Consider the following 19,330-nt stretch of genomic DNA (forward strand, 5'->3'; position numbering starts at 1 on the left):
TGAGCTGCATGCAGCCACCAGGCCCCTCCTGGATATCCCAAAAGCCCTGGTAAGGATATGCGTGTGGAAATCAGACAAAACACGTAAATTGTCACTTTTGGAAATTTCAAGAAGTGATAATTCTCTTTTAAACTGAGGTGCAGAGCCTTGCTTTTGTGTGCCAGGTTCTTATTTCTTCAAAAGCAGAAGTAAAATTCCAGTCACTTCTGGATTTGAAATAATATAGGAAAATCCAATTGGAATAATTCTTTTGGGCTATAACTCCCAGAATCCTTCTGTTAGCTGGAGGTTCTGGGAATTATAGTCAAAAAGGCAATGTTTACAGTCTCCAATTCAAATGCTGTGAAGTCCAATAGTGTACCCCCCCCCAAAAAAAAACAAGACCAAAGTCAGAAATGACCAAACATACATTCTTTGCTGATATTTTCCATATTTGTGGGGGATTTGGCTGGAGAAGCCCCTCTGACGCATTTAAATGCAAAAACACCACTCCTCTGAAAGCATCAACTGCCCAATTTGGGAGGAGGAGAAGGGACCTGGTCAGCATAGAAACAGGAACCTTAAATAAATGGCAGGGACTATAGAATGATCTTGGATGCATCTACATTGTAAAAATAATTCAGTTTGACACCATTATATGTTATAGTGCCATCCTATAGAACCCTGGGATTTATAGTTCTACAAGGTCTCTAGCCTTCTCTGCCAAAGAGCACTGGTTCTTCACAAAACTACAAATCTCAGTATTCTGTAGGATTCAGCCATGACAGTTAAAGTGGCGTCGAACTGCATTATTTCTACGGTGTCGATTCACCCCTGGAGAGGCACATTTTGCCAATCCTTGAGATAAAGTAAAGAAGGGCAAACAACTATTTCACAAGATACAACAGAGACCCAAATCTTTGGCCAGAGGTTTCTTGACAACCAGGACCATGTAGTACAACCTCCTACCTGCATGGTGACATTGGCAGTCTCTGTTGGGACACACTGGAGCTTCTCATCTCGGCAGCATCCACTGCAGCGGTGCAAAGGTACACAGGAAGGACTGAATACATGCTCAACTTCACTGGGGTATTCGGACACAATATTGACCAGTTTTTCCATGGGCTGGCATAAGCTGCGATTCCATACATCATGGAAGGATACAACTAGATAGATACAAAAGCATGGCCAACAAAGGACTTAAACATACCATAAACTGTGAGTACAGATGATTCCCTGATTAGTCAGATAAAGGATAAAGTCACACGCTCTCAGCCTCAGGGAAAGGTGATGACAAACCTTCTCTGAACAAACCTTGCCAAGAAAACTCCATGATGGGTTCAACTTAGTCAGAAGAGACTTGAAGGCACACAACAACAACAAAGCAGCTTTGTATCAAGTTCATCTTTCCCAGTACTGTGCATTTTAACTGGCTATAGCTCTCAGGCCTGGTTTGAGACTTTATGATGCTTGAAGGAGAAGACAAAAATGGCATCCTATCTCTCCATTCTGCATTCAGAAGCTGTCCAGTTGTATCTTGGCAATAGACAGTGCACTCCCAGTTGCCCCAAGCCAATAGGGCCAATGGGAAGGATGCTGAGATCTCCAATCCAACCAATAACTTCCATTCTTCAGAGCTATTTTTACATTGTAAGAGAAGAACAAGCATCACACTCACCTGCCACTTCAGTGGTGCTCTTCTGAAGACCCATGTCTTGCCTCTACAGAGAGAAATAAAAGGGTAGTGTTTTAATAATATGACTTTTTAAATTGCATTTTGATGTTATAACTTTTTGTGTTTTCATCTGTACGTTTTAAGTTAATCTTTCTTATATAGCAAGTACATTTCTATACTGCTTATCAGTGCCCTTAAACACTCCTTAAGTGGTTTACAATGTGTAAACTAATTGCCTCGAACAAGCTGGGTACTCATTTTAGTGGCCTCGGAAGGATGCCAGGGTGAGTCAACCCTGAAGCCCCTGGCTGGTATTGAACTCACAACCATGAGACTGTGAGTGACTGGCTGCTCTCACAGAGGGAGGGGAGGGCATGGAAATGTTAATAGTAACAGTTACAGTCCTTTTAAGTAGGTACAGAGTCCTCTTGCTTCACCAATGAGTAAATACATTCAGCTTGCCTGTGTGTGGGATTAGACTTTTAATCGCTTCCACTTTTGAAAAATGCTCCCAATAACCCTAAAACAGCTAAAGATGTTTGGATAGCACTGTTAGTCACTTCTGTGTCTCCCATTTTTTTCAAGGTGCAAAACCTGTGTGGAGGGGTGGCCTTTTGATGCCCTGTGGGGTGTTACCCCAGAGTCAGGCCCCCAATCACCCTTCTCATATTTGATATCAATTATATATTAAAAGGGATGCTGAGGTAGGTAACCTGTGGAGACCTAGCCATACCACATTTGGAAATCTGAATGGCTGCAGCATGGGAGGAAGCAAAAGCACCCAACACAATGAGATCACCCAAAGATATCTGCATAATCCCTTTGTCTTTGGAGGGGGGCGATAGGATTCTGGCAGAAGAAGATGGTTGTACATATATAAGGGCTTTTCTCCAGTAGAAGGAATTTTCCTTTGTCTGAGATATTCACACCAATTGTCCGAACATTTCCTCAATCTCCTGACCATTCTTCGCCCTTGGGAGAACCATTTAGCACTGAGGTAATCCATTCATCCTGAAATGGCTGCCCTGGGGCATGATTCTGAGTATAAATATCACTGCCTGCACACTGGCAATGCAGTCTAGTCTGAAGCAGGACAAAAATCTCTGTTCAACTACTACTAGATTCCTCATTCTGGACACCCCTCAATTGAAGCCACACTTCAGGATCGGTACAGCATTACCATTAGCAATACCTCCACTTTTCACCTTCTTCCACCTTTTCTTCATTAGTTCTTGTGTGTGTGCCTGAGTGTGTGTCTGTGTGTAAATGGGAGTACAGCTCTCCCTGCCCTGGGGCATCACTATGGAGTGTGGAGGTGTGGAACGCACCAGATGATACCCTGGGTGGGGGGTGAACACCTGGTGGGGCAGTTGCTCATTGTCCATCCCAAGATTTGCCTGGACATTCCCCTCCACCAGCCAGTGTGTCTATGTCATCCATCAGCTACAGTCACTGATGGGGATGGTGTACTCTGCTGCCACCTGGCAGCCCCTTCCAGATTTGGAAAAGGAGGTGGCAGTGGTGGATTTCTCCCCTTCTTCAAAAAGGAATCCATGGCCACCCTTGCCACCATCACCTCCCTATTTTTATTATTATTATTATTATTATTATTATTTTATTTTTTTATTTTTTTTTACCTACCCCTCTCCATGGATCAAGGCAGGGGACAACAACACTTAACAAACACACATCAATTTAAAAGGACAAATAAAATGCAGACTTATTTTAAAAAATCCACATCTAAAATTCAGCATTTAAAATTCACAATTTAAAACTCATCAGGATAAGCCTGCTGGAAGGGACTCATCTTTAAAGCTGTTTTAAATTCAGACAGTGTATTCACCTGTCAAATCTCTTGTGGCAGGTCATTCCACAGTCTAGGGGCGGCTGAAGAAAAAGTCCTCTGGACTTTTACCACTCGGCCAGCAGCCCCACCAGACACAGAAGAGGCTGCCAGGCAGTGGCAGCAGCCTCTGGTGGGAAGGAACTGCCTTCCGGATCTGGCAGGACTGCTGGCTGAGCTAGAAAGGAAGGAGACTTGGAAAAGATTGCAGAGCGGCAGCAGCACTCCATAGCAGAGGTGGTCTGGCTGCCAGTGTGGGGCAGCTGAGGTATGTGCTAGGCAGCCTGGGGGTGACTGCATGAGTTACTGTGCTGGTGACACCAACCATAGTGACACCACTGCCCCTGCCACTAGAAGTTACCTACCCCCAGGTGAGTGAAGAAAATTCCCAAGTAGGAGGAAGTGACATACAACAAACTTTAGATCCAGTATCTTTCATTTCTGAAACTAATCACCTCTTCCAAAATCTTGCTGGGATCAATCTTTTAGCATTTTTCTCATCTCCTTGCATATCCCTTGGAACATTAGGAACACTAGATGTCAGCCTAGTGCACAGCTTCCCACATCCAACAAACTTAAAAGTTTCTTCAAGGAAGGGTAAGGAAAGTTTGAGGAGATCAAGTAGTGAACTGAGGGCAGAAAAGAAGGAAAGTTGGGAGGGGGCAGGACAGATCTGAAGGCAGGGGTTCCTGATGTTCTTACTGATTCCTGTCACGATGAAAAATAAATCAGTGACTTCTTTTAAAAACCATATTAAAGCCATATTTTGTTCTGATGATCCTAGGACCAGACATATGCCTGGTAATAGGGGTAGTATAGTGGTTTGAGTGTTGGACTACAACTCTGAAGACTAGGATTGGAATCCTTGCTAAGGCATAAAAACTCACCTGGTGGCCTTGGGCAAGTCCCACTGACTCTCATCCTCAGAGGAATAAAAAAGCAAACCTACTCTGAACAAACCTTGCCAAGAAAACACTGTTATAGATTCACCTTGGGGTCACCATAAGTACCTCTGTTGCCTCACAAGATCTTATTCAAGCAGGCATAAATTGCATTTAAATTTATTTTAACTAATATATATATATATATATGAAGTACAGTACTGAGTGTCTTGGAATTAAAATTAAGAAGTACACACAGTGGAATGAACACTTGGCTGGATAAGCAAAAAGTTGTGCCTCACTGGAAGGTTGCACACAATCTGATTGGTACCTGGACATGGCTAAAGAGATAATCAGTAATGTGCAACTAATGTGGCCAACAAGTACACATGGACAGATACACAGTTTCTTCAATGCACCTCCATTTACTAGCATGTCACACTTCTCTATCTGCAAATACAAAGCCTAGGAATTTGCTTTTTTATATTGCATCTCCTAGCAAACTGGGGTGGTGATTCTGGGACCAGTAGTCAAAAAAAATGTACTCTCCTAAGTTCTGAACATGAAGGATCTCTCCAGCATATTTTTTTTTTCATGTGCAGGAGCATTCAGTGTGTTTGCTGCCCACCATTTCTGCATTTTCAGAACCTGCATTCAGCTAAATCTCACTAGATGACTATTTGAATTACTGACTATGTGAAAAGTTCCCGACTCTTTGAAAGTACTAACATTTTTTTGAATTTTGCTAAAAGAATATCTATCTAAAATGACTTTATAAGTATACTTATAACTACCTATCTAACAATATCTATCTAAAATGACTATATCAGTATCCTTAACTTTTCATGTTTATTCAGAAACCAATAGTAAATATGGGATAGTAATTCAAAGATAGTACATAAACTTTTTGAGTTATCTTTTGGTGAATCAACATAGTAGAATACCCTTTAAAACTGAATTGTGTGGTCTTCTATGTTGCTGGACTACAAATCCCATCTTTCATCACCATTTCCTTTGCTGGCTAGGGCTGCTGAGACTTTCAATTAAGAGCAAGCAATTAAAAGTATTCCCATTAAAATGAAAAACCAAATAATATAGTCAATATGTGCACAATATATTTAATGCAACATATTAGTCAAGATCCATTTCATGTGAGCAATCAGTCTTCAAAGGGCTTCCAAAACAAAAACAAAAAACGTTTTCTCTTGCCTATGGAAGAATAGAAAGAAAGCCACTAGTCTAACCTTTCTAGGAAGGAAGTCCCAGAGCTTCAGAGCAGCCACCAAGAATTCACTTTAGTAAGGTAAGCTAGTTTGGATGAATAACTTATTAAGGGTGTGCAGTCCTACCACCCAGTAGCTGGAACTCCCAGATGACCCTGGTTTGTTGTAATTTGCCATCCAACTGACTGCAGTTTATGGGGACCCTATGAAAGAAAGACTGCTCTGCTCAGGTCTTGCAAACCTAGGGCTGTATGCCCATTATTGATGGAGAGAACCAACAATATAGAAACCATTATGAAGATGGCTGGAGAACTAGGGTAGGCTGCTGATTGGGTAGCCTGCTTTGCTCAGGTTTTGCAACTCTGAGCTGTATTGTCATTATTGATGGAGGGAACAGCATAGAAGTAATTATGAAAGGAGGTAGAGAACTGGGGCAGGCATCTATATGGGCAGCAGACTGGAAAGGCTGAAATGCCAACCTTAAAACAAGTTACCTCTTTGAATTTCATCTCCCAGAATCCCACCAGCCAGTAGGGCCACGTTAACATTCTCAAGCTCTGCTGTCCAAATGAATCTGAGAAAGTAGATTTAAGTCTACAAAAGCTTATGCTGCCAACTTCTTTCTTTCAGTTAGTGTCAAAGGTGCTACAAGATCTCTCTACATACTGATTTTACAGACTAACATGGCTATATCTTTGAATTCTGCTGTGATGACAGCCCTGGTCTCCAGTATCACAACCACCTGAAACCACCTTGGACTGTCATTCTGGGGGTGGGGGTGGATCTTCTCCAGGGAATCCCCATTCAGGAAAAGGGGAGGCCCTCCTCCACTCTCTGTTGGCAGCCTTCCACAATAAGCCCATGATGTAGCTTCTCTGCTTGCTCAGTGCAAGCTGCTGGGTAATGGAGAGATTCAGCCAAAGATCTGGGAGACAGGCAAGTAGAGCAGTTTGCATTCCATTGCACTGAATAACGTCAGAAGCCCCTTCAGGTGTATTCAACCTTGCTGCTCTTGATCTCAATAGATATATATCCTTGTTTTCCCCCCCAATGCTTCAGAAAGTTACATTCTTGTATATGCCTTGAAGTTGTTTTTGACATATGGCTGCCCTAAGGCCAACCTATCGAATCTTGGCAAAATTTGTTCAGAGAAACTTTCTCAACAGCAGGAATTCAGTTTGAGCCCTAGAGCTGGGCTCAAACTCATACTACAGTACTTGTTGTTGTATACCCTCAAGTTATTTTTGACTTATGGCAACCCTAAGGTGAACCTATCACAGGGTTTTCTTGGCAGAATTCGTTCAGAAGGAGTTACTCTGAGGCTGAGAGATTGTGACTTGTCAGTGAGTTTCCATGACTGAGCAGGGATTTGAACCATAGCCTCCCAGAATATTAGTCCAGCACTCAAACTGCTACAGCACACTGGCTCACATTTTATCATGCAACTCCCAGAATCTCCCAGACAGTATAACCAGTGGCTCTACTGTCTGAGGGGAGGGGAGTATAATGGGAAATGCAGTCCAACAGATTAACTTCTTCAAATTCTCCTGGCATCTTCTGAAGATTGCAGCCACAAATGCTGGTGAAACATCAGGAAGAAACTCTTCTAGAACATGGCCACATAGCCCGAAAAACCCACAAAAAACTATGGATGCCGGCCATCAAAGCCTTCGACTTCTGTCTGGATGTATTTGTGTCTTTCTCCCAGGGTCTGAAGCTGTCAAAAGGCAAAGATTTTTGTTCAGGCAGCCTTTGATAACTGACCTCACTTACTGCAGAAAGGGGTTTCTAACATGCTAGGTGCTGTATTTTATCTTACTGGTGGGTTTTTAGATTGTGCTTCACATTTGGTACACTTTTGTTCATTTTACATCTTAACTGCTTAAAAACTAAAGTAGAATTACTATGTTCTACTTAAACCTAAGCTGCCTTGAGTCTCATTTTTGTGGGAGACAGGTGACATATTAGCTGAATAAATAATTTTAACTTGACCCAAGAATTAAAGGGAAGAAACAAGAGACTGAGGTGGAGGCAGAGAATAGCATTCTGGCAGAGACATTCAGGTCCAAAACACCATGCAGAAATAATCCAGTTTGAGACCGCTTTAACTGCCCTGGCTCAGGACTAGGGAATCCTGGGAACTGTTGTTTATTGTGGCACCAGAGCTTTCTGACAGAGAAAGTTTCATGTCTCACAAAACTATAGTTTCCAGAATTCCCTAGTACTCAGCTAGGGCAGTTAAAGCAGTCCCAAACTGGATTATTACTGCAGTGTGTTTTGGACCTCAGATTCTGATAACAGGCTTGTTGGATGCTCCTCACTGAACATATGCAACCTCTGAGCTGATCTGGTCCCAACCTCACCATTCTCAACTGGAATCTAAATTTCCCCTACAAAGGAAGAGGGCAAAAGGGCATCACAGCTACAAATTGGGCAGAGCAGTTAAAGGACATTAGGAATACCAAATCCATTGATTCTGAGCCGGAATGCCAAGCTCTCTTCTCTTATAGCCAGCCACGCTTACACCATTTATTAAGCCAAGAAATCATCCCTAACTGTACAGTCTGTCTTTTTATGTTTCTCCTTCCTCAGTTTATCACCCTCCAGATATGCTGGGATACAACTTCATTATCCTTAGCCTAGTGAGGATGATGAGAGCTGCAGTTCAAATGACACATCAGAAAAGGCATCATGCTGGGAAAGAATGCCCTGTGGTTGTTATTGTTGAGTGCCTTGAAGTCGTTTCTGACTTATGGCAACTCTAAGACTGGGTATCATTAGGTTTCTGGGACTGAGAGAGTGTGACTTCCCAAAGGTGGCTTTCCATAGCCAAGCAGGGACTCAAACCCTGATCTCCAGAGGAGCAGTCCACCTTAGGTTGGCCATAAGTTGGAAACTATTTCAAAGCCCACAGGAACAGCAACACCCAACGGTGAGCCCTGTAAACCTCCCCTTGTGTGCCTTGGTTTGAGCATTGGATTATGACTCTGGAGACCTGGGTTTACATCCCAGTTTAGCCACATAAACCCACTAGGCATGTCACACTCTCTCAGCCTCAGAGAATGGCAATGAGAAACCATCTGTGAAGAAATTTGTCAAGAAAACCCCATGATAGGTTCTCTTTAGGGTGGCCATAAGTCAGAAATGACTTGAAGGCACACAACAAGAACAACAACAATGCGCCTTGGAATACGGTGCGCTCAGACACCAAAGCCTCTGCAGCATGTGTAAGTTCCCAAATCCCCTTCACCACAGCATCACAAGTCACATCTCAACTACACATCGCATATGAGGGTTGTTTAAAGTCCAAAGACACCTTGTTGTGTGAGTCTGGAAAATCAGTCTGCAAAGGAACTCCAAGGCACACATCAACAAGAAGCAGAATTCAAAGACATAGCCATGTGAATCTGGGACATCAGTACAGTGGAACTTCGATATCTGCCCAGTGGATACCAAAACCCATGGATGCTCAAATCCCATAAAACACAATGGCATAGTAAAATGGTATCTAATCTAAAATAACTAAATCAAAATCTGCTTTTTAGAATATATATACCCAAGGCTTTTCAATGCTGCATCCACACTGGGGACATAATCTGGTCTGTCACTGGTTTAACTGTTCCTGACTCCATGCTATGGCATTCTGGGAACTAGAAGTTTCTGGTGGCTCCAGAAAGAAGCAATTAAAGCAGTTAAAGCACTGTCAAACCAGGTTATTTCTCCAGTGTGGGATACAAATGACAGTACAGTACTTGTCCATGGGGAAACCATACTTGCCCATAGGGACTCATAGGAGAATACTTGCCCACAGAGAAACTGTACTTGCCTATAGAGAAACCAAACGTGCCCATAGGGAATCATTGGGGAATACTTGCCCATAAGGAAACACCGGACAAGCATTCTCCAACTAGTCTCTCCGGGCAAGAATGGTCTCCCTCTGGGCAAGCCCCGTCATTTCTTTCAGTCCAGCCGAAGACCCCCTTCCAAGGCCCCCCCTTGGCCTCCAAGGACTCCCCCCAGAGCTCTCCTTGAGGCCAGGCCTGTCCCCCCCCAAAGCAGCCCCTGCTCCCGCTGCCTGAGGGCCAGGCCCCTCCTCACCTGGGCGCCCGACACCTGGAGCAGCAGCAGCAGCAGAGGCAGTCCGGCCAGGAAGGCGGCCCTGAGCCGAGGCATAGCAGGAGAGGGGGGGGGGGTCCCTGGGACCCTGCAAGGGTCTCCCCTCAGGAGCTGAGCCTTCTTCCCAGCCAGGCACTGGAGTCCTGGGAGGGTGGGTACTTGCCAAGAGGGAGCAGAGAAATGGAGGAGACAGAGAGAGGTGGAAGGGAAGGCAGGCTTCCCCGACGGCGCTTCCTAGGTCCTGGCTGCTGCTGCTGCTGCTGCAGCTGCTGCTCTTCTCCTTTTCTTGGCTGGACTGACTGAGGGAGACCGACCGGCGGAGGCTGACTGAGGCATGGGCGCCACCTCCTCCTCCTGCTGCTGCTGCTGCTTTTGGGGCCGCCTCCCGCTCCCCTGCCTGCTGCCTGCTGCCTGCCTTGGGCCAAGGAAGGAGGGTCCAGCCAAGCCCCCCCTCCTCCTCCTCCTCTGCCTCAGGGGCTTCCTTCCATCCCGCCTTTGCCCAGGAGGCTCTCAGGGAGGCTGAGCCTGGTCCAGATTGGGGCTGGACTAAGGTCCTTCTGCATCCCCAGGCAGAGAAGAGTATGCAGACTGAGAGCTCTTAGGGAGCCCCTTTGAGACTCACTGGAAGAAAGAAGTTGGCAGCAGGGACTTTCCTAGGCTTTAGTCTACTTCCTCAGGTGCATTTGAGGAATATAGGATGGAGAGAGACTTTATGCAGCCCCTTTGAGCCTCACTGAAAGAAAGAAGTTGGCAGTAGGAGCTTTCCTAGGCTTCAGTCTACTTCCACAAATGCTTTGGGTGGAGCAGAAGCCAGGGACAAACATATATATGCCACTGGTATGTGAGGATGTCAGTTCAAATTCAAAATCTACAAGTCTACATAGGGACCACCAAACACAGCATTCAAACAGGAATCAAGGAACGTGAGAGACATTGCAGACTGGGTCAGCCAGAAAAATCAGCTGAAGCAGAAGATGTTATAAACCACCCTGGGCATAAAATGCTGCTTGAAAACACTGAAATTCTGGACCAGGCCAACAACTGTCAGGTCAAAATGCACAGGGAAGCCATGGAAATCCACAAACACCTGGACAATGTCAACAGGAAAGAAGAAACCCTTAAAGTGAACAAAAGTTTGGCTCCCAGTCCTGAAAAATATCCAAGACCCAGCAAGTGCAAATGAAAGCCAGCCAGGGTGGGGGAGATTCCCAGCAGCAGACAATGGATCCTTAAGTCAGTGGACACCCCATAGGCCTTGCCATTCAACCACAACAATACACAGATTAACACACAAATCACTCCCCCTCAACCAACAGTATATAGACCCCACTCTCTTCCATGCCAGCATTCTCTGAAGATGCCAGCCACAGATGCTGGTGAAACGTCAGGAATAAATTCTTCTAGAACACAGCCTCATAGCCCGAAAAACCCACAAAAAACTATGGATGCCAGCCATGAAATCCTTCAACTTCACAAATTCAAAATCCTTTCAGTATAAAGATGAAGTTGCAGATCCAGTTTTAACTATGGCCATTAGTGCAGAAAGGCATAGGAAATGGGTTTTTGCGCATGGGGATGAAGTGGCAGATCCAGTTTTGCAATGGGACTAGCCTGTGGTGAGGGGAATAGATGAATGTAGTGCGCCCCTATGAGGATGGGTTGGATAGGGTTGAAGTGTGTGTTGTGAGTCAGGAAACAATTGTCTTTCTTCAATCAATTGCTGAGGGACTGTAGTTTGTGGGTGAATTCCAATTCTGCTTTTTCTCTTTCCAATCTACCTTCGTAGTTATTTTGTTCAAGGACTGCTGTTCTGAGGTCTGAGATGGAAAGCACAGGGAGGTTGAAATGTTCTGCCACTGATTTTTTTGTAGAGTCATTGCAACCCCCAGCATCACCCCCTCAACCAGCATTACAGGAACATGGGTTTTTCGGGCTATGTGGCCGTGTTCTGGAAGTATTTATTCCTGATGTTCGCTGGCATCTGTGGCTGGCATCGTCAGAGAATGCTGGCATGGAAGTGAGTGGGATATATATACTGTGTGACCCTTGGTTGAGAGGAAGTGGTTTACATGTTAATCTGTGTGTTGTTTGTTGTTGAATGGCAAGACCTCAGGGTTTTTAATTAGTGATCCATTGTCTGCTGGGAACCCCCCCCCCTCACCCTAGCTGGTTTTGAATGGTTTTCTCACAGGTTGCCATGAATTGAAATCCTTTTGAGGGCAGTTAACAACAACAAAGTCATCCTTTTGGTCTTCTTGTGTGAAAACGACAGAGTGATTCAGGTATGTTTGTGAGGTTGAAAGAGCTGCCACTGTCCACAACATTGCAGACTGGATGTACAGTTAATTCATGTGGGTGTATTTTCAAAATGGATGGCCAAATGGCATTATCATTACCTGAAACCCAACACCATCAGGTCACTCGATTAACTCCATTTGCGAGTCTGCAGACACTTCCTCTCCATTACATCAAGACAGCAAGACACAGATGGCATGGTTTAAAGAGCAAACCCTTTCCACCCTCCCGACTAACATCTTGCCTGATGAAGTGAATTAAGTAGTTGACACATATACATATTCGATTTGCAAAAGGAATCCTCAAATATCTACCCCTGGTGACACAGGAAGGGTGAATATTCAATCTTGGCAACAAAAATCTGGCACAAATTAAATAATGGTTAGAGTTTAGTGTTAGATGATTTTAAGGATGATAAATTTTTAAAGTACTCATGTAAACTATTTTAGTTTAATTTTGTATTGTATTGTTTGTTGTATATTGACTATTGAGATGCCTAATAAAGGTTGATGGATGGATGGAAGTAGTTGACACTCCCTATCCATGGATTCCTTATCCTCAGATTCAACCACTCACAGCTTGAAAATATAATATATATATATATATATACACACACACACACACACAGTGCGCCTGCGTCATACGCGGGCGCACCTTACACGGCTTGAGCATACGCGCTCAAGCTGCGGGGCGCACGCAGGGCGGAAGGGTCGGTGCGTCCCATTCAATTGAATGGGTGCATGCGCCCGTTGTGCCCCGCACGCCGTCACACCACCGTGCACGAGCCCCATTGTTTACAATGGGGCTTGAGCATAGGCGGAATTCGCCTTACGCGGAGGGATCCGGAACAGATCCCCGCGTAAGGCGAGGACCCACTGTATATATATATTCCCAAAAGTAAAGCTTGGTTTTGCCATTTTATATAAGGAAGATGATTTTACTACACTATTGTATTTAATGGAATACAAGCATCCACAGATTTTGGTATCCATGGGGGATCCTGGAACCAAACCCCAGTGGATATCAAGGGACCATTGTATAATAAATGTTTACATATAGTTGGGCGCCCCCTTTTTGGATGACAATGTGATAGTGTAGTAGTTTGAGGTTGGACTAGGACTCCAGGAGACAGTGGTTTGAGGGTTGGACTAGGACTCTGTACCATCACAGTTCAAATCCTCACTCAGCCATGGAAACCCACTGGGTAACCTTGGGTGAGTCACACTCTCTCAGCCTTGGAAGAAGGCAAAGGCAACCCCATCTGAAGAAATCTTGCCAAGAAATTGCTGTGATAGGTTCACCTTTGGTGAAGTCAGAAATGGTGTAAAGGCACACAACAACAGGAACAAATAGAATTCAAAGACATATCCATCTTAGTCTCGGAAAACAGTAAGCAAAGGGATAATATAGCAGCTTTGAGACTAACTGAAACAACTTGAATGTTGGCCCACAATTTCAGCAGATCAGGGTTGGAATTTCTGCTAGGCTGTGAAAATTCAATGAGTGACCTTGGGGAAAGCATATTCTCTGGAGGAAGGCAATGGTAAACCTCCTCTGAATTTATTTTGCCAAGAAAAGCCTGTGATATGGTATCAGTTGAAAGCAAATATAAACAAGAAACATAGAAATTATTAAAAATAAAAGATTTTAGATAAAAAAAATAAAGTATTTTAGATTTTTCCTGATAACCAACACAACTGTCCCTGTCGTCCTCCTCCCCCATGTTTTGGTGGGGGTCTTCGAGTGTACATACAGTGTACTTATGATTTGTCAGTAGCTATGCATTATTTATTTATTCATAAAATATCTAATCCACCCCTCATACTGAAAGATTCCATATTTTTTTACTGGAAGAGAAATATGGTATAATCAAAATGACGACACTCTTTGCCTAACAGTAAGGTGATGAATTTAACACTGCAAAGGAGAACAGAACCAATGGTGAACGTGGAGTCTGTTTAATAATGTATTTACAGGTTCCATGCCCCCACTGACTTGTGCTGGTCACCAGTAGCCAGTGGATTCCCAACCAGTTGGGTGGCAAGTCTGCTCTAGCTTTTAATCTAAATTTTAAAGGAACTATATCAAAGGTTCTGCATCTGTTTTGGAAATAAGATTCCACATTTTGGACAGATCCTCAAAATTTCAGACTGTTAATAATAATAGATCCATCACTCCACTGACAAAGAATCAAGCAGTCTCTGCTGCTAGCTATAGGACAACCCAACCTCAGCTTTTCTGGCTAGGGATCTGTTGTTGATGACAGTCAAACCTCTGTAGGGAAGATGTTTCAAAGCTGGGAGCCACTACATGAAAGGACCTGTCTTTTATAAATTTATTGTAGAACTTATTTACTAACTTCTAGTACTAAAGAGCCAGCATGGTGTAGTGATTTGAGTGTTGGACTGCGACTCTGGAGACCTGGGTTCGATTCCCCACTCGGCCATGAAACCCACTGGATGACTTTGGGCACGTCACACTCTCTCAACCTCAGAGGACAGCAATGGCAATTACTTGGAGGCACGCAAGAACAACAACTCCCAGAATGTCCGAGACATCATGCTGATATGGTCAAAAAGCATCTTTCCCACGTTGATTCATAGAATCATAGGCATTTATCAGACAGGGTCTTTGCAGCTCAGATCTGGGGCATCTGCGGATCGGGCCATTCGCATTCACGTGATAACGAGGTTTTTTTTTCATACCTGGTTGCCTTTCCGTTGCCCTTCCGAACTGAGGGGGAATCGAATCGAAGGAAGTCACGTGATGCAGATTCAGGCAAAGAGGAGTGAGTGCAAATTGTATTTCCACACTGGTGCAGACCATGGGAGATTCAACGATTTGAATTGGGACCCTTGCGCATGCCCAGTGGGGCCCTGAAGGCATCCTGAACCTTTGCACTTCCGGGGCTAAGAAGGGAGTGTGGCTCCACTTTCATGCGAATGCTAGCCTCACCTGAATGACAGCTCCCCCTTTTTTCTTCTTCCCTTCTAATTTCCCATCCCTGGCAGCCAAATTCAAAGGATCCCCCATGTCAGAGCCCTGATCCAATTCATCGACATCTACATCTATTCCAGTGGTCCCCAAACTGTGCCCTTTAAAGGATCCTGGACTTCAGCTCCCAGAAGCCTCAGCCATGTTGGCCAATAGCCTGGGATTCTGGGAGCTGAAGTCCAAAAGCCCTTAAAGAGCTATATCTATATCTATATATATCTACATCCATCCTCCTGTCATTCAGTTGCTTTCTCTTAGGTTGCATCCACACTGGGGAGAGAATCTAGTTTAACTCCAGTTTAACTGTCCTGGCTCAGTGCTACGGAATTCTGAGAACTGTAGTGTCCAGAGACATTGAGCCTTCTCTGCCAGAGAGCTCTGGTGTATATGTGTATATAAATGTGTGTGTGTGTGTGTCTGTCTGTCTGTCTGTCTGTCTGTATGTATGGGGTCGTTCCCACTTGCTTATACACCGGTTTACAAATCGAATCCAAGGTGTATCATTCCCACTCAATCCTGAATTAACTCTAGAACAGATCTAGATTAACCCACTATCGTTCCCACTGCGATTCGAATCTGATTCAAATCGTAACGTTTAACCCGGATCAGAAGCCTATAAACCAGCGCAAAAAAATAGCAGGTTTTACCCCGGGTTATCCCTTGATCCGAGATAGGAATCGCGGTATTTAAATGGGAACGTTTCGGCGTCTGATTCGGGTTCCACAGGATGGGAGGAGCAGTGCTGAAGGGGCTGGCCTGCGGGTGTCACCCTCTTTGGTCTCTTTCTGCATCGCCAGCACCATTTTCTTCCATTCGCATAATAGCCTTTCCTCCGGTGGATTGCAACCTCCTCTCTGCTCCTCATTCATATCCTTTTTTTCTTTTTCACCTCTGCCTGAGCACTAGATGGGCTTTGGAGGACATGCCTGCTTGATTGCCCCCCCAGACAGCCCAGAGATCAATGGGGCAGGCAAAGCGAATTTGGGGAATCGAGGCTCTTTCCAGAGGAACTATGGGATTGGTTTTGCAGGACATCCCTGCTTCATCGTTCCCAAGACAGCCCAGGGAGCAATCTTCCCCAAAGATTCTCTCCCCAAATGAAGCCTCTGCCTTCTTCTTGATCTGATTTGGCGAAAACACAGGCACACACGCTATGTAGATAGATAGGTAGGTAGGTAGGTGTGTGTGTATTTATACACACACATGTTTATATATGAATGCTCTCACACACATGCATATATATATACACACACACACACACACACACACACAAACATAGTTATATACACACATACATATTTGTATGTTTGTGTGGACGCACATATATATACACATATGAATGTATATTTGTGTGTGTGTGTGTATTTCTAAAGTAAATTATAAAGTAACAACTTTTTTAATTTACGGGGAAAGAAACCTCTGTAGTTCAAAACCCACTGTAGAAATAATACAGTTTGAGACCCCTTAACCTGCTGTGGCTCAATACTAAGGAATTATGGGAACTGTTGTGTTTGTGAGACATTTATCCTCCTCTGCCAGAGAGTGCTGGTGCCATAATAAACTACCATTCCCAGGATTCCCTAGCACTGAGTTATGGCAGTTAATATGGGGAGACACAGAAGAGGATGAATAAGGCTTCTTCTTGTCTGCGGAGACGCAACAGAAGAGCCTCGGATGCAGACAATTTTAATTGGCTGCCGCCCCTCCAAAAAAATCACTCCCCAAATCTCCAAGCCAGAAGGATGACTGCTTGCTGGAGGAACTTCCCCCAGCCTCTCTGGGGTCTTTCTTCCAAGGCAGCCAAGCAGAAGTGCTTTGGGGAGGCAGTTTTCTCTCTCCCTCAACCATCCTTCCCCACAAACTTCCTTCCAAATCAACCAAACAAAAGTTCATGGGAGAGGCAGTTTTCTCTCTCACATCAGGTTGCCTAAACCAGCCCTTCCTGCACCTTCCAGGCTCATAGGCACATAAGCCCCTCCTCATTGGCTCTTTTTTTTTTAAAAAAACCGCGAAATTTTAAAAGAATTAAAAATGGTCAGGTAGTGGGAACGCAGGTACAGGCTACATCGATGCATGTTACTCCGAATTATTGTGACGTCATGATGACGTCGCTTTGATTGACAGCCGAAACAAGTGAATGTGAACAAAAAAGTAACCAAACCGGTTTAAATATACACTGATTCATCCTTGAATGGGGACGAAACAGGGTCAATTACAGCGAATCAAAATAAAACATTATGTAAATGGGAACGATACAAATAAAGCGATTTGAAAAGTGGGATAACACTCACTGTATTTTGAATCACTTTAAAACAAATTGCTGTATTTTAAGTCGTTCTAAATCTCAAGTGGGAACATCCCCTATGAATGTGCGTGTATAAATATATATATAGATCGACATACATGTAGATGAAATGGATGGGGCTCTAACATAGAGTTATGGCAGTTAATATGGGGAGACACAGAAGAGGACGAATAAGTGCCTCCTGATTGGCTCTTTTAAAAAAACAACCGCGAATAAATTCGTTTTAAATCACAAGTGGGAACGCCCCCTTTGTCTCCCATCAGATTCTATGACTGTGACCTGGAGATAAGCATCATCTTGAAGCACTTGCAACAAACTAGACATAAGGAAACAACAATGGAATGGGTGGAGACATGAAGAGATAGGCAAATAATATAGGATTCAATTACACATACTTTACTTTCATTATAATAAGGTATAGATTAATGTGCCTATAAAGGTGGCCACTGGGCAAGTCACATGCTCTCAGTCTCAGAGGAAGGCAATGGCAACCTCTCTGAACAAATCTTGCCAAGAAAACTCTGTGATAGGTTTTCCTTAGGGTCACCATAAGTTGGAAATGACATGAATGCACACCACAATAAAAGTACTCAAGGAAGTGGAAAATTCATCTCAAGATTTTACTGCACAGGCAGTAGGGTATGGAAAGAGATGTTCTCAGAGGTATATGCCTCCATGCAACCAGATGCCTTTCAAGGTGAGATCATAGGCTGCAAAGGCACTTCTGTGTAGGGAATGAGGTGGAAACCTTTGTCCAGAGTGTAGTTGGAGATCTTCCATTGTGTGTATAGTTTACTAGGGAACTGGAGTCTTCAAAGCATTAACAAGCAGCAGGTCCATAATTGTTGGTCTGTGTATGGAACCACCTTTCCAGTTGCCATTTAAAGGAGAGTTCTCTAGCATTCGAGAAAGATATGATCAGATGTAAGGACATGTGTGATGGTGCATCAATAGTCTTATGTTAGTAGTGCATCATTTGTAGCAACAAGTAATCTCTGCTGGACTCTGATACCAGCATCGGCAATATCAGGACATCCCTATGAGCAGTGGCCACCTTTACAGGAACTATCACCATGCTTCTCTCAATTTGCTCTGAGATCCCTTGGGGTTTCTTTGGATGAGAGGCATTAGAAAGCAGATTGAAGCTGCATCTGCGCTGGAGAATTAATGCAGTTTAATACCATTTTAACTCTCATGGCACCATGCTATGAAATTCTGGGATTTGTAGTTTTGTGAGATATTTAGCCTTGTTTGTCAGAGTGCTCTGGTGCCACAACAAATTACAAATCCCAAGATTCCATAGGATGTCACCATGACAGTTAAAGTGGTGTCAGATTGCATTAATTCTCCATTGGGTGGTGGACTCTCCTTCTTTGGAGATCTTTAAACAAGAGGCAGAGTGGTCGTTTTTGTGACTGCTTTCATTATGTATTCCTGTATGGTAAAGAGTGGAATTAGATGGTGCTTGGGATCCTTTCTAGCACCATAATTCTGTGAATTTCAATGGGGTGCCCAATTTGGTGGACACCTCCCTCAGAGCTTGCCAGACTCCCTGTCCCTCCAGATTTTTTTTTTAAACATAGATTTAGATTTGTATAAATCATTGAAAGCAAGCATTGGGAGGCTGAAAAGCAATGTGCTGGTTTCCTACTTTGTTTTTATCTAATGCCTCCAGATCTTAGAGGCATGATTAGAAAATAAAAATGATGAGCAGGTGTAGCCCAGAGTCCCATGATGAATAGCATTCAGCTGCCCAGAAGAGAGACTTTGAAAAAGCTATGAGCATGAGCAGTTGGAGATTCTAGGACTTACACTCCAAGCAAGTAGGTTTTCAAGGTTTCAGGATGGGCAACTTGAACTCCAGGAGTTATTGAGCTGAAGCACACATCCTTCCTTAGCATCACCCAGGCTGACAGAAGTTACAGTTTGGCAATATCTGGAGGGTCATGTCTTTGCAACCTCTTCACAGAAAAATGATTGTAAAACCATTCAGGGAACTCTGGGTTCTCCAGAACAGTT

At 43.9% G+C, this 19,330-nt stretch overlaps 1 protein-coding gene across 5 annotated transcripts in view; it reads right to left on the reverse strand.

Moving 5' to 3' along the window:
* PGF (placental growth factor) overlaps positions 1-19,330 on the reverse strand; it is an 87,014-nt gene that overhangs the window by 13,465 nt on the left and 54,219 nt on the right. For 3 of the 5 annotated variants that reach the window (XM_042446590.1, XM_042446591.1, XM_042446592.1), the window contains exons 4-5: positions 1,658-1,700; positions 949-1,145 (exon numbers count right to left, since the gene is read on the reverse strand). In XM_042446590.1, coding sequence (XP_042302524.1) covers positions 949-1,145; positions 1,658-1,691 — 231 coding nt within the window. In that variant the 5' untranslated portion in view covers positions 1,692-1,700. Of the gene's footprint in view, positions 1-948; positions 1,146-1,657; positions 1,701-9,699; positions 9,957-19,330 lie in introns of those variants that run through there. The other 2 variants (XM_042446589.1, XM_042446588.1) reach the window with 1 other exon arrangement.

This window comes from Sceloporus undulatus, chromosome 1, assembly GCF_019175285.1.
Source record: "Sceloporus undulatus isolate JIND9_A2432 ecotype Alabama chromosome 1, SceUnd_v1.1, whole genome shotgun sequence".
Lineage (NCBI taxonomy): Eukaryota > Metazoa > Chordata > Lepidosauria > Squamata > Phrynosomatidae > Sceloporus > Sceloporus undulatus.